At 38.5% G+C, this 25419-nt stretch overlaps 1 protein-coding gene across 3 annotated transcripts in view; it reads left to right on the top strand.

The window, feature by feature from the left end:
* gpc6a (glypican 6a) overlaps positions 1–21208 on the top strand; it is a 165032-nt gene extending 143824 nt beyond the window's left edge. For 2 of the 3 annotated variants that reach the window (XM_039795002.1, XM_039795001.1), the window contains 3 exons: positions 10850–10980; positions 12881–13056; positions 17047–21208. In XM_039795002.1, the coding sequence (XP_039650936.1) occupies positions 10850–10980; positions 12881–13056; positions 17047–17270 (531 nt within the window). In that variant the 3' untranslated portion in view covers positions 17271–21208. Of the gene's footprint in view, positions 1–10849; positions 10981–12880; positions 13057–13493; positions 14230–17046 lie in introns of those variants that run through there. The other variant, XM_039795003.1, reaches the window with a different exon arrangement.
* Positions 21209–25419: the final 4211 nt, after the last annotated feature.

The following is a 25419-nucleotide window of genomic DNA, read 5'->3' as shown; positions in this document are numbered from 1 at the left end:
GCAGCCAGGCTTCTTACTGGGTCTAGAATGAGGAAACACATTATCTTCCTTTTGGCCTTCCGACACTGGCTTCATCTGAAAATATGTATTGATTTTAATTCTATTGTTAGTATTTAATCCACGTTCTGGGCTTTTAAATCAACATGAACCTGAACACACATTGAGATCATTTTGCAAGGCCTGTGTGGCTTCTCCACTGTCTAGACTCAGATCAGGGGACAGTGGGATTTATTTATTAGGCCTGTAGACTGTGGAGTGAAGGCAGAGTTGTGCCCCATTATCCTTTTATTAAGAAATCATCTTTTTTTTTTCAACCAACCTTTTTGTAAACTTCACTTTCACTGCATTGCCATCTGCTGTTCTTAATGTGCTTGTTTCAAAAGATGTTCTTGTTTTATTTATTTTTTATTCTTCACAAATTGGTTGTGTGAGTCATTTGACAGATCTGACAAACTAGTGGTGCATGCTTTGGTTTCAATGAATGCTTTCATCTCATACACAGTGAGTCACATTGCTTTTCTGAAATCGATTAAGATAGGCTTTGTTAATGGCCAATGTGTGTTCTTGGGCAGTAAATCACTGGTCTTAAAAGAGTTGTAAGCAGTAACCAATCACAGTATTTTAACCTTGCTTCAGCTCCACTCCCACTCTTTATACAACTCTTCACAGTGACAACTAAGCAGTTTGAAGATAGACAAAGTATCTGCCAACTAATAACATTTGTGGACACTTTGCATTCATACAGTATAAGAAATGACTTATAATATACAAAGACAAAAAAAAAAAAGCTAAACATAAAGATTATAATGAGAAGTGAACTTAAAATAACTGAGTTATGTCTGATTTGCTGTTTCCATAAGGTTAGCTCACTGCTAAGTTTAAAGCAGCCGGTCTATCTGAAGTCAACTATGGCTGTTATTTGGAACTGAAGCAGGTGGATATGACCTGTGGAAGTAATAATTGAAATTAATGGACCTACATTGACATGCATTGCTGGAAGGTGCCCTACATGCTCTCGTAGATCAACAAGCCCTTGACAACACTTCTAAGACTCAGCAAACCCAGGAGGAGGTCGGTTGGGATAAAGCTTTGTTTGAATAAAATATTGAATTCAGGGAATACACAAAGAAAAGGAGGGAATAGATTACAATGGTACAACTGCACGTGTGTGTGTTTGTTTTAAATATTGTGGGTATTGTAACTGCAGATTTTGAGGAGATTGTCTATTTTATGTTATCACAAGGCCCTCTTTTGTATTCGTTTGTTCATAATATAGACACAAGATGCACATTGTTGGTTTTAAGTGAAATTATTTTAAAGTGTAAGGATTAGATCACCCAAATCTCCAAATCACATTTTTAGTATGTGTCTTTACAGCAAACTGTTACCAGAGAAAATTGTTAAAGGATTCAGAGTTTTTCAAGAGTATCTTAACGCAACACTCTCAAGCCATATGTACGTTGAAAGAGTTAGGGGTCACTGTTGTCATCCCTCCTCTCCATGCTGCATGTGAAAAGATTCCTCTGTAGTGCAACTACTTTCTACAACTACAGCCAATAGTTGTTGAGTATGAATGGTTACAGGACCAACCATCAATAATTAGGTCAGACTTGAAAAGTAAATAGCACACAGTGAGTCATAGTGGATCCATTGTTTTTGTGAACTCGATTAATTTGTTAATGGCCTATGTGTGTTCTTGGGGAGTAAATCACTGTTGTTAACAGAGATGTAAGCAGTGTTTAAACATTGCTTCAGGGAGATAGAGCTCCACTCCCACTCTGTATACATACAACTCTTAACAGTGGCAACCAGGCAGTTTGAAGATAGACCGAAAGTATCTGCAAGTACTTTAAACATTCGTCAGCATACATAGGTTAATGCTTGTGATATGCCAAGACAAAAGATTGCGTAAAAAAATAGTTCACTCCACTGTAGCTAACGAGACATCACAAATGTGACTGTGGATGTTCTGCCATCTTTGTCGTAATTTAAACATCTCATTTATCTGAAGAGGGTGACAACATATGGGAAGTTATGAATCTCAGCTTTCATGTTGAGTTAAAAAAAAATGTAAGTACTGTAAATAAAATGTATTTATAGAGTGCTTTTCACAGATAAAATGACAGTGCTTTACATAAAAACTTAGAAGATAATATATATTTAAACACAATTAACACTATTGAAATGACATAATATTACAGACAGGTCAACCAAACGCCTGTCTAAACAGGTAGGTCTTTATCTGATTTTTGAAAGAGTCCACAGAATCAGCAGACTGTAAGTGTTTCTTATGTCTCTTTCAAACTACTGATCCGCTACCCGATCTGCAGTGTTCGAACTATACCGTGGCCTTCGGGGAGCACACTTTTTTTCCACGGGGGGGGGGGGGGTTGTGCGCTTGCGACTTACAATGACTTACAAAGAGCTACAATTGCACTACAGGATTTACCCTATTATACTTTATCGACAGGAATTGATAGGTCAAACAGAAAACAGCCAGCCACAAATAGTCTATAAACAAAGCATCGGCTGTCTTTGAGATTTCACATGAACAACGGTTAGCAGTTACTCAGGCTACCGAAGAATACCATAATTCCTCTGTTCAATTAGACCTACGCCTTGATGCTCATAACAAGAATAGCATGTATAGTTATCTTTATTGAGGTAGATTAGGTTTAAATCGCAATCATGCATGAATGAATGATATTTTTGCAGTTTTACACATAATAATCCACGATGATCACATTACACAAAACTGAAATTGCACGTCAAAATGACACAATATTTTTAGAGACCCCCCAAAATTTCACAAATCACGTTTTCAGGGGAGCCCATGTCTTATTAAGGGGAGCCGAGCTCCCCCTATAGCTCACCGTAGTTCGCACCCTGCCGATCTGGCAAACTTGCATAGTGCGGTTATAGCCGATAGAGGGCCGTAAAGTGAATGCAGAAGTACCGTTCACCCTGTTACGAGTTGATGAGCCACTGAAACGATTTTGGAAACATTATTTTAAGGTACAAAAGAATCTTTGGTGTTGCTTTAAAAGATCTATCACCAAGGGTCTTAAGCCATGTGTGTGGAACAGACAGTAAATTTAACATATTAGACCTAAGAGAGCAAAGCATTTAAGGCTGTGACTTTTATTAGGCACACCTAGCTAAAACTGATTCAACTGTATGATAATTTTGGAGGCTTCAGTTTGTGCTGTTAAACTGCATTGCATTATACAGAGAGGAGTTTCTGTTATTTAGCCTACCCTTATTGATATAAAACAGGTGGGAAATAATACAGTAGAAACCATGCAGCCTACAGAATGACCATACACTTGCATCAACGCCTCTCTAAAACAACCAAAACTGAAGATTATAACCTTCATGATTTATTGCAGGACGTTTGTATCAGACAGCATCAGTTTTAGCTAGGTGTGCCTAATAAACTGGCAGCAGAGGGTATTATCTTAAATTGATGTGTCAAACTGAGAAAAATCTTTATCGCTGTTCGAAATCTCTTCTACCAATGAACCTGTAGTTGATATTATCAGTTATTTAGAGGTTCCTGTAAAGCAGTGCAGCAGTGAACTCTGGGCTGCTAGGAAGACGAGGAGAGACCATAGACTGTATAAAATAGGAAGAGACACTGAAGGTTCGGCTACATCTAATCCTGCGGCTGCAGCAGCACAGATGCGGTGAAAGCAGTAACTATTCTAGCTGGAGTCAGACTCACTGCCCTGGGCGCTCATGGTTAGATTTTTGTCTTCACAATTCACCCTGAGTGCGGTGTATGTGTGTTTATGTTTATATGTTTGAATTTATTTATGAACAAGTGTTTGTTTACTGCTGCAGTTGTGTAGTAGAATGGGCTGTGCTGATAGTGGACTCTTGACACTGTTTATGTGGACTGCACGTTATGTTATACCCATGGAACACACTGCATGATACGGTACTTTCATAGGCATAAATTCCCAAATGGATCATATATGGATTTATTTACCTCTATGTTTTTATACAGTATATACCCTTCCTGCCTTCACATCACATGAAGTATTCCTGTTTGCAGACATTCGGCTGTCAGACCATATAAATGTCACATTACTGTGGTTGAATTTTAAAGTTCAAGTATAATAACCAAACACATTTTGATCCATATTTTGTTGTCAGTGCCAGGATGCTTGAGGCCATCATGAATCACAGCCACACTAGCATGTGTTAAACCTAACCAGCTTTGGTGTCTTCATGACAGGATTACCACATTGAATGTTAGGGCAGTCTCCTGCAGTGGCATACTGTTGGTACAGGCCCTTTCATGTCCTGTTAAGACCCGAGGCTTCACTGTATGCACTCTCTGAAATCCCCAGAGTAGCTAGGACATGACGAGGGTCGTGTGTGTGTGTGTGTGTGTGTGTGTGTGTGTGTGTGTGTGTGTGTTTTGCTATTACATGAGTAAGAAGGGTTTCAACTGGATGGAGCAGTATTTTTTTTTCATGGTTCTCAGAATCATAAATTTGTAGAAGCCAACCAATGAGTGTATGCATTTGTTTTGTGTTCTTTTTATTTTTGCAAGTTGAACATTTAAACATGGTATCTGACCTCTCAGATGTGTTAAGTGATTCAAATAGGTCTGGCATTGGGCCTCTGACGGGTGTTTCCTCTGGTTGGAGAAACAGTTAACCAATCAGAATTTAGTAGGCGGGATTAAGAATTTATCATCATCAGCCAAGGGGGTAAGCTTTGCTTCAGAACTCAAACCTCCTATGGCGCCATTTTGATGCTACAAAGCAATCACCTCCCGTTAGCATTCCATTGACTGCCATTCATTTTGACGTCACTTTGACAGCGAATAACTTTACATCTGAAGCGTTTAAAGACTCTATTTGTCCATTGTTTATTTCTAAAGAAACACGACAATGTATAAAAGGCTCCATTACCTTGTACCTCACGTTATGGCTCCGTAGCAGACGTTTTTGTAAAAATAGGCTAACGATTGTGTCATAACCAAGCGACTTACTGTCGCATAGTAGAGGAATTACCGTATAGTACAGTAGAAGCTCGCAGGCAGTTTCGACTTAAGTTAGCTGTTTAGGTTTAATTACTGATGTTAACTAGCATTTTAGTTAGCAATAATTAGCCTGTGCCACTGTTATCTCCTTACATATACCTACACTCTCCGTCTCTGCAAGATTCGGAATGATTGAGATTTCTCTTGGCACAGCTACCAGAAGACTTCCAACTTTCAGACACGTTGCTCACGTCACATTTACGTTGTCTCTCTCAGTTGGAGGCTGCACATAAACGCTCACCGGAAAAGTGCTTCTAACATCCTTCACTGGTCTCCGTCCAGAGCAACGGGCTCTGTTGGTCCATTTTATATATATCAATGTCATCAGCCTACATAGCTAGCTAGCTACCAAGCTACTTACATGAAAAATAGTGACAGAAAAATAGTGACAAGCGTGGATGACCTCTACAAGTGGTTGTAAGTTGACTTACAGAAAAAAACATTTATCGACATATTTCTTAGAGCGATGTGAAAAACGGTATGTTAAATGTTCCTATACTGCTGCTACAGCAGCTGTTGTGAAGTGTTTTTGGTGGCCATGGCTTTGCATTTACAGTAGACATATCTATTGGAGCTAAAGATGGCTGTATCATTACCCATGAAAACTATCACGTTATCTGTGGAGCAACATACCGTATGGTTTTAATCCATTAAAGGCAGAATAACCTAAATTTATTTGTAGTCAAGTTTGTTTGTTCAGCCCCATATCACACACATTGTCCTAATAAACTTTCCAGGCCCGCAACAGTTCCCAACCCAGCATAAAAAGGATTATAATGGATGCAATACCAATGTAGCAAATCCAGTATAATAAGTCCAATAAAATAAGGCCAAGAAATGGTTATAAAGAGATGAATCCATTTAAATATGTAAAACCAATGAACAACTTTGAAATAATTCAGTTCGTCACATGTTTCAGAGTCCAGGACTTCAGGAAGGTGGCATCGGGATTAGGGGAAGGGGTGAATCATCCTTCATGAACCACAAAGTTGACCACTCTTTTTTCAACCTTTTTCTATTTATTTATTTTTTTAAATCTCAGTGAGGAATAAGTTTCAGCATAACAGCTGGCACATGCAGAAAATGTTAAATATTTAGCATAATGGGAAGTAGTTATATAACTTGTCAAATTCTCAGCACCCTCAAGAAGTTAATTCATACTGGATGAGGTGTTTACTCTATTCAGCAAGTGCTTTATTATATGAACCACAGGCTACTGTGGCCTGCAGCCAAAGCCAAGATGAAGAGATGTTGCTGCTCACTGGGTTATTACCTCAGGCTTGTTAGAACTAACCTGATAGCTCCCGCTCTCTCTCAACTGTCTCTCCACCAGCCTCACACAGCAGAGCAGTCGGTCCCACATCCTGAACTAACCACCATTAGATACAATATGTTAATTAAATCTACTAAAACTACTACTGCATAACAGTAAAGCACTGTAAAAGTTGTTTTTCATTTTGAGAAAACACAGCTCCCTATAGCTAATCCCATGTCCCGACTGTCTGTTCAGAGCTTAGCAACCGTAACTAGGCATGGCAGGTCTTGCCAGCTTTGGATTTTGGAAGTTGTGTGTTTGGGGCTGTGGAAAGAGTGATATTTGGCATCTTATGAGTTTGGAGCAAAAGTGTATGAATGGTGTGTGTTTGTCTGCGCAGACATGAACTGCAAACATTAACATGCCAGGTTAACTATCTTATTACCGTACCTACAATATTTACCTTTTTACCAAAGTCAAAGAGCATTTAATTAGCTAACTACGGTATGTTGTACCAGGTTAGGTTACAAACATCCCCGTTTAGAACTGACATATCTACTGCTACAACAGTAAATCCGTTTTGGGGTACTGTTAAGTGGTTCTATCCTGATCTTTTTTTTGGTTTTTGGAAGTTTACATCCCAACAACTTCAGCCAAAGTCTTTACCTGAGATAGTGTCATAGTTAGCACCCATTACATGCTTCTCTTTGTTAAAACAAGTCAGCTGGAGACAGAGTCTTCAGCCAACTCATAAAGGTAATGTAAAGTTACAACTGCTAAAATCTGCTAGCAAAATTTGTCATTTCAGCCAATGAAATTGATGTTTGTCAGTTGTTAGAAATGAGAGGCTGCTTTTGTTTACATCTGTGTGAACTCAAAGACCCATTGTCTCAAGAATTACTAAGAATTAAAGCTGCCACCGCTACCAATATAAACTGTAAATGTAGGCTACTTCGCTTGACAAGCACTGCAACAGCAACTAAGGGTGGATTTCAGCAAAGTGTGAATTGCAGTTGGACTGAAAAAAATCATGTCAACATGCTGTTATATACAACTAAGTGTCGTAAAGCTATAATATGCAATGCATTTCTGCGGTAGATATTCTCTTCCAAATCACTGTTGAATATGTATTACCAAAAGGAGCTAAGGTGCAACTCTGGGGAACACAGTTAACTAGAAGAAGTCGGACGAAGTCGGACGAAATTGTAACATTTATTAATTCCTGCACCGTTTTACATATGAAATACGTCTGGCAAAGTGTGCAAAATATAGAGGGAGAATATGTGAACAGATGAATGTGATAGACAAGAGCAGGGGCCTCATTTATAAAACTGTGCGTAGATTCTATTCTGAAAGATTTCGTGCGCAAAAAGGTCAGAATTTTCGTACGCAAAAACTAATATAACTAATATTCTGATTTAAAACACCTTGCGGCGCACACCGGTACGCACTCTTCTCGTTATAAATACGGACGTGCGTTACCTTATGCGGTCCTGCACGAGCTTCACGCTCCTCCCAAGGTCATCCCATATTTGTCCTAATAAGGTCCATGTTAATCAATCAATGAATATTCCAGCCTTGAAAGGAGCCCTTGATCACCAATCACGCAACACGGAAAAATGGGGAAAAAACCCGATTCAGTGATTGTGAGATCGATGTGCTCCTAACAGAGGTAGAACATCGAAAGAAAATCCTATTTGGAAGCCTTAACCCTTGTGTCGTGTTCATATTTTTGTTACACAAACTTAATAATGTAATGTAACAGATTCAGCTCAATTACCAATGATACACACATCATTTATGGTTCATATTTGCCATTTACCCCTGTGAGATCACATTTATGATCATATGATCATTTTTCGTTTTTTGTGAGAAAGGAAATTCAATTACTAAAAAGGTAAAAAAAAATAGAAACAAGATTTTGGATCATTATTGGTGCAAAACAGGTGAAAGTGCTTGAAATGTACAATTTGGTAACTTTGTGTGGGAATGGCAGGTGCAGAAAAACAACATTCCCACACACAGACACACACACAGATACACATCAAACAAACAACGCATTTCACGGAGAGAGGCAGGGGAGAGCAGCGGAGGAAAAGCGTATTTCCCCCGCTGCACGGTGTGGGAGGATCACCTGCCTCTCCCCGTTGCTGGCAGCCCCTCGCCGGGCGCCGCGACCGGCTCTGGGTCGGTTTAGCAAGAACGGGATTGTTGGGTTCAGGAAAACAAAAACTGGGTTAGGTTCGGAAAACGGACATACCATCGGAGTTCACTAAAACGCAGTCCACAAAACCTTGGGAGCACGATCACACGTGTGGTCAAAAGGTTACGGAAAACTGGGAACATTTTTACGCATGAAAATTCTTTATAAATCCCGACTATTGCGAGGAATGTTGCGACGACAAATTTCACCCTGCTTCATGCAACTTTTTCTTGCGTAACAGGTTTTATAAATGAGGCCCCAGGTGTTAAACACATATATATTTAGAGATGGTTTGTCTGAGAGAATCTGCTGCAGCAAAGTGTGATATGAAATTCTGCTGCAGTCTCAACCTTGTTGTTATAGACTGGTTATCTAATAAATAATTGGTGATGTGTATACCCTCTATGTATACATAATGTATGAGTGTGTGTGCGTGTGTTTTGTACAGTGCATAGTATTATTGACAAAAGTCAGGATTTTTTGAATGTGTCACAAATTTAAATTTAAGCTTCAAAGCTCTTATTTGAAAATTGAAGAGTAGTTTGACACAACAGTCACGACTCGAGATCCACTTTGTAGCTTTTCTGAAACTTTCAACCTTATCGTCTTCATCAGCAGATGAAGTCTGTTTAGTTGTCATGGAGATGGATCTGTTGACGTGCAAGGTCAGTAGCGGTTCTGATTCTATCCACAGCACTTTTAAGGACTTCTCGTCCATGTTGGCTTAAAAATGTAGCATCAAATTCCATCATCAAAGTTAAACAGAACAATCCAAATTTAAGCTCCATTAACTTGCTTTTCTGGAGCTTTTAAGTGTAACACACGGTTATATTTGATCACTACTGAACCACATACGGTTGAATGATCCTGAAAAAGCTAGTAAGTGGACCTTGAGTTTTTGTCAAATCTAACTTCTTTTTTTAATCAAAGCTGCAGTAGGGACATTTTATAAGTACAATTATTGACAAGTAATTAGAAAAATATTGTCTCTGCTACAAACAAGCAGGTTGATATGCCAGAATCTCGGAGAAAGTGGCAAGTTTTTTTTATTTTTTTTAATCTTTTTAACCAATGAAAAGAGGCAGTAACTTGTGTCAATCACTCCTTGCTAGTTAATTCAAGGATTTGGAGTGGGAGGTGTGCAATTCCTTGTGTTTGTTTTATATTTCTGAAAGCAATTGAATTTCACAGAGAAGGTTGTGACCCATTAACAATGTTCTTTCTTGCCAAAATATATTTTAACACACACACACACACACACAGAATAAATCCAGTACATCAGCTGTCTAATACCAGGTTCTTTGTTTCATGGATGCAGGATTCAATATCTGTGGATTTTGTTTGAGTATTTGTTTTGAGTTTGAGTCCTTTTAAGTGTACAAATCTTGAATAGGATCTCACAATATTCTGGGTAAATTAGATTACATTTCGACTGCATGCACATTATGTGTTTTTTTGCTGTCCAGACTTTCTAAAATCAATCTGGATATAATCTGGATATGCCATGATTTTGGCTGACTGTCTGAACAAGGCCTTATGCTGTATACTGTATGTTATCCTACTCTCCTGTGAGAAAAGCTTAGTACTTGTTAAGGACAAGTGAGTTTGTTATGAACATGTTTTTATCCAACATATTTACACATGGTGCATACTTTAAATGTTAAATGATAGTATATACCTTCATGAATATCTTACCACTTCTTTTTAGATTAGTTAGGATTTTGTGTTCTCTGTTTTCATGATTGTTACCAACTGTATCAAAATGAAAAAATCGACACAATGTGCTTCTGCACACAGTGAATCCTCATGTTTTTTTCCGCCTGTTTGCTGGTCACAGCTCAAACTTCTTGCTAAGTCCAGATGGAATCAGTCGGGGGTGACCATTCATGCCAAATATCAAATTCAAAACCCCAAGTCTGTTTTATGAAACAGAGAGGAACATAATATGGATAGAAGTGGACAAGAAGCAAAATGGAAAGAAAAAACCCCGGGCAGTCCAACAGTACTTATCTCCTCATGGGATAAATGAACAGAAGGGGTTGTGCAATGACAAACTTTTGATGCCACATGAATGTTTGAAATCGCAATGTGTCTCTCTTCCATACAGAGATGGAGCTATTTGAGTCTACTGTATTCCTGTTCTGTTTTAGCTTTTAGTTTTGAGAGTATGTACCACTGTGTTTGTTTTTTTTTACCCTTTTTTTAATTCATCGTAAAATTTGTCTTTAACAAAGTTTGGTTTTCATTGATTGTATTTTCCAAATTTAAAAAGCCTTTAAAAATACAAAATCCTCAAGCCTGATATATATTATATTTCTGTTTTGGCCCATGGCAGGTGATTGACATCAAAGAGAAGTTGAAGGAGTCCAAGAAGTTCTGGTCCAACCTGCCAGATGACATCTGTGCCAAGGGCAAGCTCACAGAGTCTGATGAGGATCAGTGCTGGAACAGCCACACGAAGGGCAGGTGAGGACTTCTGCTACTCTTTATAACCACAGCAAAGTCACCCCTCTCTACGGTTATCACATTTTGCCTGCCAGGGATTAAAATAACCACACTCTGTTCCCAGATTAACACTCTCTCGGTTAGCACAATGGTTATTGCTTATGTGGAGAACTTCTATATAAGCTCAGAGGCTCTAATACCCAGAGGACTGTGGAGCTTCCAACACCTCTCATCACCACTGCAGCATGTAGAGTGTTGCCGAGCCGTACAGTCGATTGGACAGTGAGTTGTTTTCTCTGAACCAGAGACGCTGGCAGAGACAATATATCACCCCATCACTTTGGCCCTCTCGTAGTAACACAATCACTAGATTGTGCAATAAAAGACATGTTAATTTGCTTGTTTGTGCCAGTAACATTTTTAAGCATCGCTCTAAATCTTGAAGGTAAATTGATTTCCCAGAGATGATAAAACATCAGTATAAGTCGGACCACGTTAGGAGTGTGTTGTGAAATCATCGGATTCTCCTGTTACTTAAACACAAACTATGCACGCTTCACTTTGTATAAAACCTATCAAATTAAATACAAATTAATGGTTAAATGGTGAAATATTAACACACATGTACAATAACTGTAAAAAGACGACCGCAATTACAGCAGCAATTAAATGATACACTCCTTCATTGTGAGAACAGGTTGTCTTTCTCATGTAGTGCATTATTTTCATTGCACAGAAGTTAAGTTGTTTTTGATTTATTAAGTAAAAAAAAAAAAAGTAGTCATTTGTGGGTATGTAGCAAAGTGCACTCCCAACATGAAAAAGACTATTAAGCCTGATTACACACTTGCATTTTGCCTTATTTAAGCAGCCATCATCAGAAAGAGTAGCTCTTATGATTCTTTCTAATTTCTTTGTCTACTCTGTGAGTTCTAAGCCTGTTACACCAACATCATGAGATATTCACACACGTTCCACAATTTGCAGAGATTATCCATGTGTGGTGTGGAGAAAGCAAGGATGCAAAGTACTGGTCAAACACATTTCAGTAAGTGAATGAGAGGAACACAATGGCTGTACAAGGGCCGACACTGTCTAAAGACAACAACTGGATCAGATCTGTAATTTGATTCAATTGCATTGGTGGCAGAGAGAGCCCAACACAGCAATTTAAGAAAACATGTAAATGAAGAGAAGATTCTCACCGCTTTGGAAATGACATCTACTTCCAGGACTCAATGCTGCAAATAAATAAACATAAACAAATTCACATGCATTTTCATCACTTTGATTCTTTTCAATTATTTTTTGTTTCTTCCACCCTTGAGGCCACTTTCCTTAAATGATACATGGCATTTTGTGTTGTGAATGATGAATGTAAGACAGGGAAAATAATGAAACATGGCTCTGTTTTCATCATAACACAACTGTCCTGAATCAAATCGGCTTTGAATTAAAAATGAATGATTTATCACTCCATTTTTCAATTCACATGCATTTTCATCACCTCCATTTTTATCACTTTCTTTTTGTTACTTCTACATAGTGTTGAGCTCTGTCAGCCACCATACAGTAGATTGCCTTTCATTGATTGATAGCTTCATTTAAATGCTTTGTGGAGACTGTACTCATTTTATTTCTCACAGTTTTGGAAGACAAACTATATTGAAATCAAGTAAATATGGACAACATTGTTTTGTGAAAATTTAAAAAAACAAAAAAACCTTGTTTTTAATATATATACTGTATATATATATATATACACACACATTTGTGTTGTGTTATAAATTACTGTATCTACTAAACCCCACGTTATATTAATAATGATTGAACATATTGCCATGAAGGCCCATTTATATAGTGCTTCCAGAGATGCTACATGGAGATATTAGGTGATTTAAGTTTTTTGCTGTGTCATTAGATATTTCCCTGAGGTGGTGAAGGAGGGTCTAACCAACCAAGTGAACAACCCAGAAGTGGATGTGGATATCACCAGGCCTGACACACTGATACGACAGCAGATCATGGCTCTACGTGTCATGACCAACAAGCTAAAGAACGCCTACAATGGAAATGACATATACTTCCAGGACTCAAGTAAGTTCTCCAATTTCTCAGGTGTTTACAAATGCAGTGACAAGATAATATTAATAATTTAAAGTAAAATACGTTTTAATTTCTGGCACTGCATGTTGGTCTTGATATGTACCACACTACACACACACATGAATACTCCTGCAGTAATAGAAACTGTACCGAAAAGAGAACCTTGGTGTCATTCATGTAGCAACTCTCCACAGCATGCATCAGTGTTGCACTGAGGCACAACTGACATTATTAGGAGAATAAATAGCTGTAGGTACGGTGACACAGACAATGATAGACTATGTCTAGGAAGATACATCTCCAATGTTGCCATGACAGAAACCATTCTGTCTTTTAGATTATGTGGATCCAATCCCCACTGCCACTAAATTGTGTACCTCAACTCCATTTTTGTTGCTGTCATCTTTGTTTTTTGTTTGTTACTGTAGGAGAGGTGTCTTCTTCAACACCAGAGACCCAGTACAGCAGCAACTACCCTAAATGTGTTGCGTAGGCTACATAAGGAAAAAAAACTATGCCATGTACTATACATTTTGCACACTGCTATTCATAACGGCTGTTTTTGGCCCATTTTCAATCATGCAAAAGCTATTTTTGCGCTCTGTCACCTGTAAAGGCTCGGTCGCACCAGCACTTATGACGAGGAGAAATTTTGCAGTAAAGTTTATTATGTTTAATAAAATCTCCCCGAAACACTCACTCCATCATCATTGTCACTGAACATATGTAGCCTCAGTGGGCCCCCTCTCCTTTAAATACACCCATTGTCACACCTGTAGAAATAACTGAATCAGCAAGTAAACACATGCATGTGCTATCTTTCGCCTGGCTCCTACACTGAGAAAATGTTACTGTATTACTTTATTTCAACCAAATAAGGCTTAACAATAATAAAAGAATACCCAAACACAGAAGTAGATGAATGAAATTCATTTATTATTACTTTTATGACTTTACTTCGTTGTTAAAAGAGTATTACAAGAACAAAAAAAGCCAAAGAAACAATTATGATAACTCTGTTGAAAATAGTTTGGTGTTGAGCTATTAACCTTACAAATAGTGCTTTTGTACTAAACTGAGTAGGACAGGTTGAACGAGCAACAGACTAAACCTACTATTCAGTTCAATTCAATTCAATTTTATTTATAGTGTCAAATCGTAACAACAGTTATCTCAGGACACTTTACAGATTAGGTCTAGACCACCCTCTATAATTTACAAAGACCCAAAAATTCCAGTGATTCCCCCAAGAGCATGCGTAAATGCGTAAGTGTGACAGTGGCAAGGAAAAACCCCAGGCTCTTGGTAGACGGTGTCTGACGGTGCCGGTTGGGGGTGTGATGAATAATGGCAATAATAGTCACAATAAAGATAATGACTAGAAGTAGTAGTTGTAATAGTTCATGGTGTCGCAGGGCACAGCAGGACATAACAGGGCGTGGCAGGACGTTGGCCGGACGTAGCAAGTCGTAGCTGGGCATTGCAGAGCATAGCAGGGTGTAAGAGGGCACAGCAGGGCGTAGAGCAGGACCACGGCAACAGCTGCCACCATGATTTAGGTGCCATGCTGATCCAAGGAAACATTCTGGGGCGAAAAAAAACATAAGGACTCTGGGTAATAAGCTCCCTTGAGCTAGGTTAGTAACAAGAATTTCTGGGACATGGATACACACAGATGGAAAGATAGACGAGAGAGAAGCTCAGTGTGTCAAAGGAGGTACCCCAGTAGTCTAGAATTATAACCACATAACTAAGAGCTGCAGAGAAGGAGAGATAGAGAGGCTGTGTTCCGTGCCTGTGGCTACACACCCTCCCCCGCCGGTCTAGGCGAACGCTGTGACTCCTCACTCCCTAAGTATACGTAAGCTTTCTATGGGGAGAAGCAGAGATAGGGTGGGGGTGCGCCATGACTGTGGCTACACACCCACCCCCGCTGGTCTAGGAAAACACTGCAACTCCTTGAACCCTAAATATAGGGAGATAGGGAGAAGGTGTGCCATGACTGTGGTTACACACGCTCCCTGCCAGTATAGTTGAACGCTGCAACTCCTCACTCCCTAACTATAGGCTTTATCGAAGAGGAGAGTTTTAAGTTTACTCTTAAAAGTGGTGATGGTGTCTGCCCCCCAAACCCAGATTGGGAGCTGGTTCCACAGGAGAGGAGCCTGATAGCTGAAAGCTCTGGCTCCCATTCTACTTTTAGAGACTCTAGGAACCACCAACACGGTCTTACTGCAGTTCGTGTTTGTTTCGTGGTGGCCAGGACAAAATGGTCTATACGGAGATTAACGGGGAAAGCAAACGCCACACCCCGGGGGAGGATGCCTCACACACCGGGAGATGGGCGCGGGGACACGCGACAATAACGGGATGGCGGTGGTTGGGTTTAAGAAAAAAAACACGGGGAAAGGACGCCTTACATGCCGGGAAACGGCCGCGGGGGAGGATCCCTCACACGCCGGGACATGGCCGCGGTGAAAGGACGCCTCACACGCCGGGAGACGGCCGCAAAACAACAGGGAAAGGACGCCTCACACGCCAGGAAACTGCCGCGGGGGAGAACGCCTCACACGCCGGGAGACGGCTGCAGGGAACACGCGACAATAACGGGGCAATTAACGGGGAAACAAAACGCCACACGCAGGACGCGGTAAGGAAAAAAACAACGGGGAAAGGACGCCTCACACACCGGGATATGGCCGCGGGGAACACACAACAATAACGGGACGGTTAACGGGGAAACAAAACGCCACACGCGGGACGCGATCCCCGGCCTCCTGGGTGAAAGTCCCGAATTGTTTGACCCATCCACCACCCCAACCATTCTCCTTACGCGGATTTTCAGCATTTAATACTACTAGCTACCGTAGACGTGCTGTGTCCACGACATATGCTTCCCATTTAAATACATTAGTTTACATTTTCGTCCTGGCCACCACGAAACAAACGACAAAACTTCCCCGTGAACACGTATCAATAGATTAAAATAACGTGACCATTACACGTACTGCCATGAGACTGGGTTGGAACCACAAGTAACTCTGCATTCTGGGAGCACAGTGTTCTAGTGGGACAATAAGGTACTATGAGCTCTTCAAGATATGATGGTGCATTTAGAGCTTATAGGTCAGAAGACTAATATAGGAGCTAATACAGGAGAAATAAGATCTATTTTCTTAGTTCTTGTCAGAACACGTGCTGCAGCATTCTGTATCAGCTGGAGAGTCTTAAGGGTTTTATTTGAGCGTCCTGATAATAAGGAATTACAGTAGTCCAGCCTGGAAGTAACAAATGCATGGACTAGTTGTTCCTAATTTTGGCAATGTTACAAAGGTGAAAAAAGGCTGTTCTAGAGGTTTGTTTTAAGTGTGCGTTAAAGGATATATCCTGATCAAAAATAACTCCTAGATTTCTGACAGTAGTGCTGGAGGCCATTGCAATGGCATCCAGAGTAATTATATCTTTGGATAATGAGGTTCAGAGGTGTTTAGGGCCCAGCACAAGAACTTCAGTTTTGTTTGAGTTTAACATCAGAAAATTGTAGGTCATCCATGATTTTATATCTTTAATGCATACTTGAAGTTTAGCTAACTGACTGGTTTTGTCTGGCTTGATTGATAAATATAATTGGGTGCTATAAGGAGAATAGAATTGGTCCAAGCGCTGAGCCTTATGGAACGTCATGGCTAACTTTAGCGTACCTGGAGGATTTATTGTTAACATTAACAAATTGAGATTGGTCAGAAAAATAGGACTTAAACCACCTTAGTGCGATTCCTTTAATGCCAACTAAATGTTCCAATCTCTGTAACAGGATGGTATGGTCAATAGTGTCGAATGCAGCACTAAGATCTAATAAGACAAGGGGTGCCACTTTCTAGTGTGACCTGGGCTTTCTCACTTTCCTTTGCCAAACTAATAGGTCCTTGTAACGATTTTATTTTTATGTACATTTTAATTTGTGTGATTTTGTTGCTGCAGGTGACGAGGGCAGTAGTTCTGGCAGTGGCAGCGGCTGCTCTGACGGCTGCACAACAGAGTTTGTTTTTGTTGGAACAGAGGCTCCTGTGATCGGAGCCGACAGAAGCAATGAACGTGCAGCAGCAGCAGCCGCGGGCAAGTCATTTTCCCGCGGACCCTCCCTACTGCTGGTGGTGACCGCCCTCGCACTCCCACTCTGGGCAATGCAGATTCAATGGAGATAATACACGAGTGTGGCCTGATCACTGACTTTTATACTGTTACGTACAGTACAGTATGTGTAACAGCAAGTTCTACTGCTGTTCCCTCACTGGACACTGGAAACCTGTCGAGAATGGCTTACTGTGTTGTATGGTAGGACTGGAAGTGAGTGCAGTGCTGCATCCTGCTCGTCCCCCAAAGAATGCTCGGTGTCATCACTGAACCAGCTTTCTCTGAAAAAAAAACAACATGTGGTGTTTTCTCATTATTCTAAAGTGGGTTTTAAAAAAAATAATGAAAACTATCTGATCAGATTTTTCAGATAAAAGGGAATTTATTTTTATTTTCCTTTGTATGATGAAGTTGTGAAAACAAGACAACACCCATTTTGTCTTATTAGTCTTTTCCCCCTCAGATAAAAGGAGAAAGTCTTACTGTGTGCATGCATGGAAATGATGTTAACTAACAAAAACATGTTTTAGGTTTTTTTATGCAGGCTACACAGTTTTGGATTGGTTGGTACAGGATTGTACAGTGCTAGCAGTTCACCTGGTTTCCCGTTTGGTCATATCAGTATGGCTTCAGGAAGCAGTTCTTACAGCCACTTTATAGTTGCACATTTGATTATCTCTAAGAAAGTGCTAATGTACTGCACTACTTTGCACAGATTATTTTTGTCAGCTTCATATCAAGTTTATAAAGCTACAGCGCCACCCCATAGAGACAGAAGATCTATATTTTCAGATCATTTAACTGATTGTATTGTACTTATAAACGGTTGCAGTATGTATTTCACTGGAAGGTACTGTCATGTTATGTTACTGGTTTAGTTAATGGCAAAAAAATTTAGAAATGTTTTTGTTTTTACAAAATATTTGATCACCTCTAAAAATTTAAAAACAGGAGTTTTTCGCAACAACACTAAGCCATTATACTACAATTGCCTGCTAACTATATTTAGTTACCTGATTTACTTTCTTCTTTTTGGGTACTTAACATGCACTTAAACAGTTCAGATTTCCTTTTTATTTCTCAGAGGACTCAGAGTATATTAGTGATATTAGGTATATGTTAATGACATTTTTATGTATTTTCTTCACTCTCATGCTTTAATTATTTATGATTTATGTTGAACGTTTGTATTACTTGTTTGTATTACATGTATGGAAGGTTACACATTATCCTACACCTGTAAGCTCAGCCCGCTGACAGGTTCACCCTTTCACATCTTATGGAGCACTATGCTGAAATTTGCGTGTTCTTGTTTGGCAATCATGCCGGACCCACCACCCCTACAGGTTAAAGGTTATACAAGTGCCCATGCTTTCCTAAAAGACATGTACAAAGTCAGAAACTAAAAAAAAACAGGGTGCCAAGGTTAGTGGGCTCTGGCTGTACTCTTAGAACTAGGGTTACTATTCATAACTTTAATTCTTTCTCCCAACAGTCTTTGACCTCTAACAGGCTCTGTAGGGAGCAAAGCCAATAGTTTGCACTCCACCAAAACAACTCGATGCCCGTGACCTCTGCTCACACAGAAAAAGGACATTCCAGAAATGTTGCAGGCGTACATATAAACAAACAAACAAAGGGATAAATGTACACTGATCCACAAAAGAGGGCACTTGTGGCAGCCACCCTCGTCCTGGATTGTCCCTGGAGGATCTAATCCCATCAACTCAGAAGCACCTGAAATGCTTTTACATAGCCAATAAGTAAGTCTCTTGACTCAACAGGGGCATTCCCTAAACCCATCGCTGTGACAAATTAACAGCTACTGTGAGCATCATGGGACACAAGAGTGCAAATAGCATCAAGCTGCAACTGTCAAGACCTGCAAAAAATATATGATGTCCTAGGCACAAATTACAGGTGTGGATGAAATGCAGTGTTTCTGTGGTCCCCTCAAAGGAGCAAATGACAAAAGTAGACTGATCTCCACATTCGCCAAAGTTTGCAGCAACATGGTTGTCTTCACAGACAGCAACTTAAGCAAGATCTCCCCTCAGTGGGCTCATATGACTCACACAAGAGACCCCAATCACCACAGGAAGCTTCCACTGCAGAACAGATGGGAAAACATTTGACCTTTGACGCCTCACTCCCTGCAAAAACTGCTTCAGGAGAAGGTGACTAAACAGCAGCCTCCCACTAAAACCAGCATGACACAATTAAATCACTAGTGCGTAAACCTTAATTGTGAAAGGCGACATGCCTCTATCCAACCAAAGCCTGAGGAAAGACAACACTAAACTGATCAACATAAGGTCCTCTATAATGTTTGTATTGTGCATTAAATAACCTGAGTGGAAATACAGAAAAGACAAAAATTAAAAACGTGAAATATTGCACTAAAAAAGTGTTTAGTCTGGGCTGACTGAGAGAGCCTGTTAAGCCCTTAAAAGGTCAAAGTCTGTATGAGACAGAAGCAGGGGTGCAATGGAAACTAAACACACATACAGTAAACACAGTTTACCAACCTCTCAAAATCTGAAATAGTGTTTACGCAAAAGTGACATTGGTTACACTCTACCACACTTCTGTGTTGGATATTTTGGATATCTCACGTCTCCTCTGCCGGATCATATTTACATGAGCAAAGAAATCCCACCACCCACCTTTGTTAGGCAGAGGTGAAAGCAGACAGATCCCCATCTCAACTTAGTGGGGCTGACAGATGAGAGGTAGTTAGACAGGATGGACATCCAGCAGTAACTATTTATAATGTGCTGAATATTAAATGAAGGAACTCTCTGCCAGACCTGATGTGCAGCAACAGGATTTACCCACCCAGGAGTGCAGTCTGGAAAGCAGATAATTTCAATGAAGGAACTTCCATGTAAAAATCATGTTCTGTTAAATTGGGCCATTGAAGCTCAGACTGATAATTCAATTTCAGCTTCAGGCATCTTCACTTGATTTTTAGAATTGAACACAAAAAGATGTTTTGTCAGCACTTTTATTTTGATGTGTCATATTGTTGCCTAAAACTAGATTAAATCAGGCAGTAACAGAGTTGCATTCAGATGATCTTTGTCCTTTGGTGATTTTACAATTGATTAAATAACTATACAGTAAAAATGCAAGTTAGTGGGTTATATATCGCTGCAGTCAAACACAGCCATATAGATTCACTTTTCAAGTATTAAATAACATTGTGGAGGCAGATATTTCTGAGTCAGGGTCAGAAGTGAGCCATGAACTTATGAAGACTATGTTTTTGAAAGTGTGAAAACTCAGCAAGAATCTGCAGCCACACAAAGGTTGAATGCACCTGTATCTGTGATTGCAACAACAAGAGGTTTTTTATGAGTTAGGATGAGGCAGGTCTTCGGGTCGTGTTCCTGAAATACAGTAAAGAAAGTAAATCAAGGTGAAGGTGTTTCAGAAGTAGGCTGAATTTTTCCAAAGATCTTGCATCGGTACTAACAGTCTTCTCTCATTCTGATGAGTTGTTGTTTGTCATTTTCCACTGCCTTGTGTATTCCTCTCTCTCCTGACAAGCTACGTTACCCTGGTCAGACAGTATCACTGTCTGAGATGCTTCAGTGCTTCGCTTAATTTGTCTGTGATCCTTTTCTTTTCTTTTTTGGTCTCATTTATTCTCTTTGGCATTTGAAAAACTGAAAAAATTAGGTTTTTTACAGAATGTTTAGAAAATGTGTTATGCAAGGTCTTCTCCATTTTGATGTTAATTGTTTGCTGCACTTTTGCTAAAACATATGCTGTGAGTGTGGTACTGTTGTGATTTGCAAAATCAGATAACTAAGGAGCACATTAAGATTTTTGGAGCTGTCAGTGCACGCTGTTTGAAGTGTTTTGGGGGAACTGAAGTTGAGGGTTGTACAAGCAGACATGCCTTACCATTTTTAAAAGACTAAAATGGATTGCTTATTCGGCTTTTGTTACACATTCTTGTATACAGAAAATAATACCAAGGTAATAATAAACGTTTTATTAAAAAAAATCTTTGTTTACTGTAGTTTTCTCTGTTGTGTCTCCATTTATCATTGCTGTCCATGTATCACGATTTTTCAGGTACTAAGTAAAACGGTAACATTTCATCACTTCATCACACAACATCATTAGTAAATGGTAAATTGATAGTTAATTCATCTTTAGTTAAATGTCATTTTACTGTTAACAAACAATGCAATTCTAATTAATAATGTTTAGTAATTATTAGTAGTGCTGTAAATTAACAGTTTATTGTTACACACATTATATCCCTCATATACTATTTTAGGTATTGGGTAATGATGAAAAAATGTTTGTAAACCTTTAAGAAACCATTTTTAAAACATCTATAAACATTACATAGATAGATGGACCAGATATTCCTAACACTTTGTTAAGGGTTACTAGTTTGTTGGTAAATAATTATCTATATACATACATATATGTTTATACACACATATGTATATTAGTTTTCATGCAGTAATATATATTCATATATATTACTGCATGAAAACTAATGAACTCTAATGAACCCTTATAAAAACAGCTTCTTTCATGTCTCGTGTTTGAGCTAGTTTGCATAATCTCAATACGAATTCTCAATACTGCACCCTATTCATTTTTGTTATCACCTACTCCATACAGAGCGATATTCTTTCTCAAATTACTTTATACTTTAAACAAAAAAGATCTTTGGTAATATATTTTAAGACTTATTGTGGCACTGAGAATTTAACATTCAAACTGAATGAAAAATAATACTGTAATACACAAAATGTGTCATTACTGACAGAAATAATACATTCTGTCATATAGTTACATTAATGTTCTGCTACATTGAGTTTATATTCATTCCCACTATATATTCAAAAGTACTGTCTGTTAATATAAATAGGGTTGTCAATTTGTATGAACTCTATTTTATATAGGCCTAGGTTACATTTATAGCGCTTATTTATTTATCGTTTGTTACAAATTATGTGTTACAATATTTGCAGGGGGATAACAGGACCTGGGTTCTAGAAGTGTATTTACATGCAGATGAAGATATACAGTGGCTTGCAGAAGTATTCATACCTCTTGAACTTTTCCACATTTTTTCATGTAACAATCACAAATGTAAATGTATTTTATTAGAATTTCATGTGATAGACCAACACAAAATGGTGCATAATTGTGACGTGGAAGGAAAATGTCACATTTATTTTCAAAAAATCTGAAAAGTTTGGCGTGCAAAAGTATTCAGATACCGCTAACTAAACTCCAGTGCAATCAATTGCCTTCAGAAGTCACCTAATTGTGTGAATGCAGATTTAGCAGCATTCACAGTGTTGTTATTTGATTCTTCTGTATGACTTTCGGCCGCCCACTACTTCTGCATACTTTCAGCAACAAAAATCATTCAAATATAAAAATGTTCTGGGGTCTCATTTATAAACGTGGCGTACGCACAAAACGGGGCTGAAAATGTGCGTACGCCACATCCCACACAAAGTTTGTGATTTATAAAAAACAAACTTGACGGGAGAATGTGCGGTCCTCCACGCAAACTCTGACCCATGCTTACACACATTTTGGAGACAATGGGAATTGGCGATGCAGATGGTGAGGTGGTGAACTGAAGTCAGACTGCAGAAAGTAAATGTGGGAAGAACGATTACTCATAATATTTAAGTATTGATGCCTCACACACGTTTTTGTCACTCTATATCATACGTTAGATCCACGTTATCATGAAGATTAAATCCAGATATGTTATTTGCGCTTGTACTGAATGATAATTGTTCCACAAACACCTTGTAAAATCCAAGTCAAATCTTAAATCAGAATTTGTTCTAAATATTTAATCAGCACTCTCTTATCATCCCATTGTCCGCTATGGGAGCGCAGGAGATTAGATAGATTACTTCAGAACACAGTGTAAATAACTAAACATCTTTCTTAAATACTGTGCATATACAGTATATAATCAAATGTCAAAGTCTGGAAATACAGCCATTAAGCTCTCACACAATCATTACTCTATGTTCTCATTATCAGTCCAAACTTTAATACTGTTCAGAACAAAACTGGCATGAAAAAAAATGTGTTTTTCTATCACACATTCGTCTTCAAATTGTATCTCGGGGTGGGGGATACCACTAACTGATGCTGTGATTTTGGCAAGGTGTTGTTAACAATCACAAATTGTTGTAAACATATAAATACTGCGGTGAACCCAGTGCGTAATACTGCATGATGGCACTGCTGGCGCTGCAGGAGGACTACGCCAATGGAGGAATCAGGAGAGAAAGAGACTTCAGGGACCATGACGATGACTAGCTAACATGCCGTAAAGCTGTGCTCTTGGATCTATGTACTGAATTGGGTCCAGTACTAGAGAGGGCAACACGGCGGAACAATGCCCGGTCCAAATACAGATCCTCACCACTCTGGGGTTTTTCGCAACCGGCTGCTTCCAGCAGGAAATGGCAGTCACCTAAGGTTTTTAATATAAATATTATATATAATCTTCAATTTCTCTTCGCCAGGATCATTACTGATCAGCATTCATGAGGTGCTTTTCATTGACTATATTTCAACATTCTATACCATACTATGACTTTTTATAATTTTTTTCAACATTCTATACTGACTTTTTTGACATACTATACTATGACTTTTTTTTTATATTATTTTTGGGGCATTTTAGGCCTTTAATTCCACAGGACAGATGAAGACATGAAAGGGGAGAGAGAAGGGGAATGACGTGCAGCAATGTTCTGCAGGTCGGAGTCGACCCGCAGCCGTTGCTTCGAGGAGTAAACCTCTATATGTGCGCCTGCTCTACCAACTGAGCTAACCCGGCCACCATACTATGACTTATTCTGACTTTTTTCGACATAATATACTGTGACTATTTAATGACTTTTTTCGACATACTATACTTATGACGTTTTAATAGCTTTTTTCAACATACTATACTATGACTTTTTTCGACATACTATACTATGACTTTTTTCGACATACTATACTGTGACTTTTTAAAGGCCGTTTTTGATACACTATACTATAACCTTTTAATGGCTTTTTCGACATACTATACTATTACTTTTTTCGACATACTATACTATGACTATTTTCGACATACTTTACTGTGATTTTTTAAAGGCAGTTTTTCATATACTATACTGTGACTTTTTAATGGCTTTTTTCAACATACTATACTATGACTTTTTTCGACATATTACACTATGACTTTTTTCAACATACTATACTATGACTTTTTAATGACTTTTTTCAACATACTATAATATGACTTTTTTCGACATACTATACTATGACTTTTTTCAACATATTATACTATGACTTTTTTCAACATACTATACTATGACTTTTTAATGACTTTTTTCAACATACTATAATATGACTTTTTAATGTCTTTTTTGCGACATACTATACTGTGACTTTTTAAATGCCGTTTTTCATATACTATACTGTGACTTTTTAATGGCTTTTTTCAACATACTATACTGTGACTTTTTTGACATACTATAATGTGACTTTTTAAAGGCCGTTTTTTGATACACTAATTACTTTTTTCAACATACTATACTATGACATTTTTATGACTTTTTTCAACATGCTATGACTTTTTAATGGCTTTTTTCGAAATACTATACTGTGACTTTTTAAAGGCCTTTTTTTCTTTTTTTTTTTTTTTTTTTTTTTTTTTTTTTGTTTTTCATTTCCTGTTTTCAGTAGTGTGAACGATAAATACAACTTTAAACCAGACCATTACACTCTTTGCAGATAGCTCAGCAGGATTCACTTGGAAATAGTGAGGATTGCAGTTTGGGGGTTCGATCCCTTTACATTTCCTATAAATTTTAAGATTCACCATTGAAAGTAAAGAAGTGAAATACACAACAAGAATATATGAAGTGTGTAAGATCAGATAGGTGAGTGTGATATAATGCTGCAGTGAAGAAAACTGGTTCAAATGAAATGACTGACTTTTAATGACTTTTTTGACATGCTATGATACAACTTTTATCACTTTTTCGACATACTATAATATGACTTTTTAATGTCTTTTTTCGACATACTATACCATGACTTTTTTTGACATGCAACACAGTCTAACGGCAGTTCGTGACTATTTTTGACATACTATACTATGACTTTTTTGACAAACAATACTGTGACATTTTTCAATGTACTATACTATGACTG

This window comes from Perca fluviatilis, chromosome 3, assembly GCF_010015445.1.
Source record: "Perca fluviatilis chromosome 3, GENO_Pfluv_1.0, whole genome shotgun sequence".
NCBI classification, from domain to species: Eukaryota; Metazoa; Chordata; class Actinopteri; order Perciformes; family Percidae; genus Perca; species Perca fluviatilis.
This window is presented reverse-complemented; position numbering and strand designations above follow the sequence as displayed.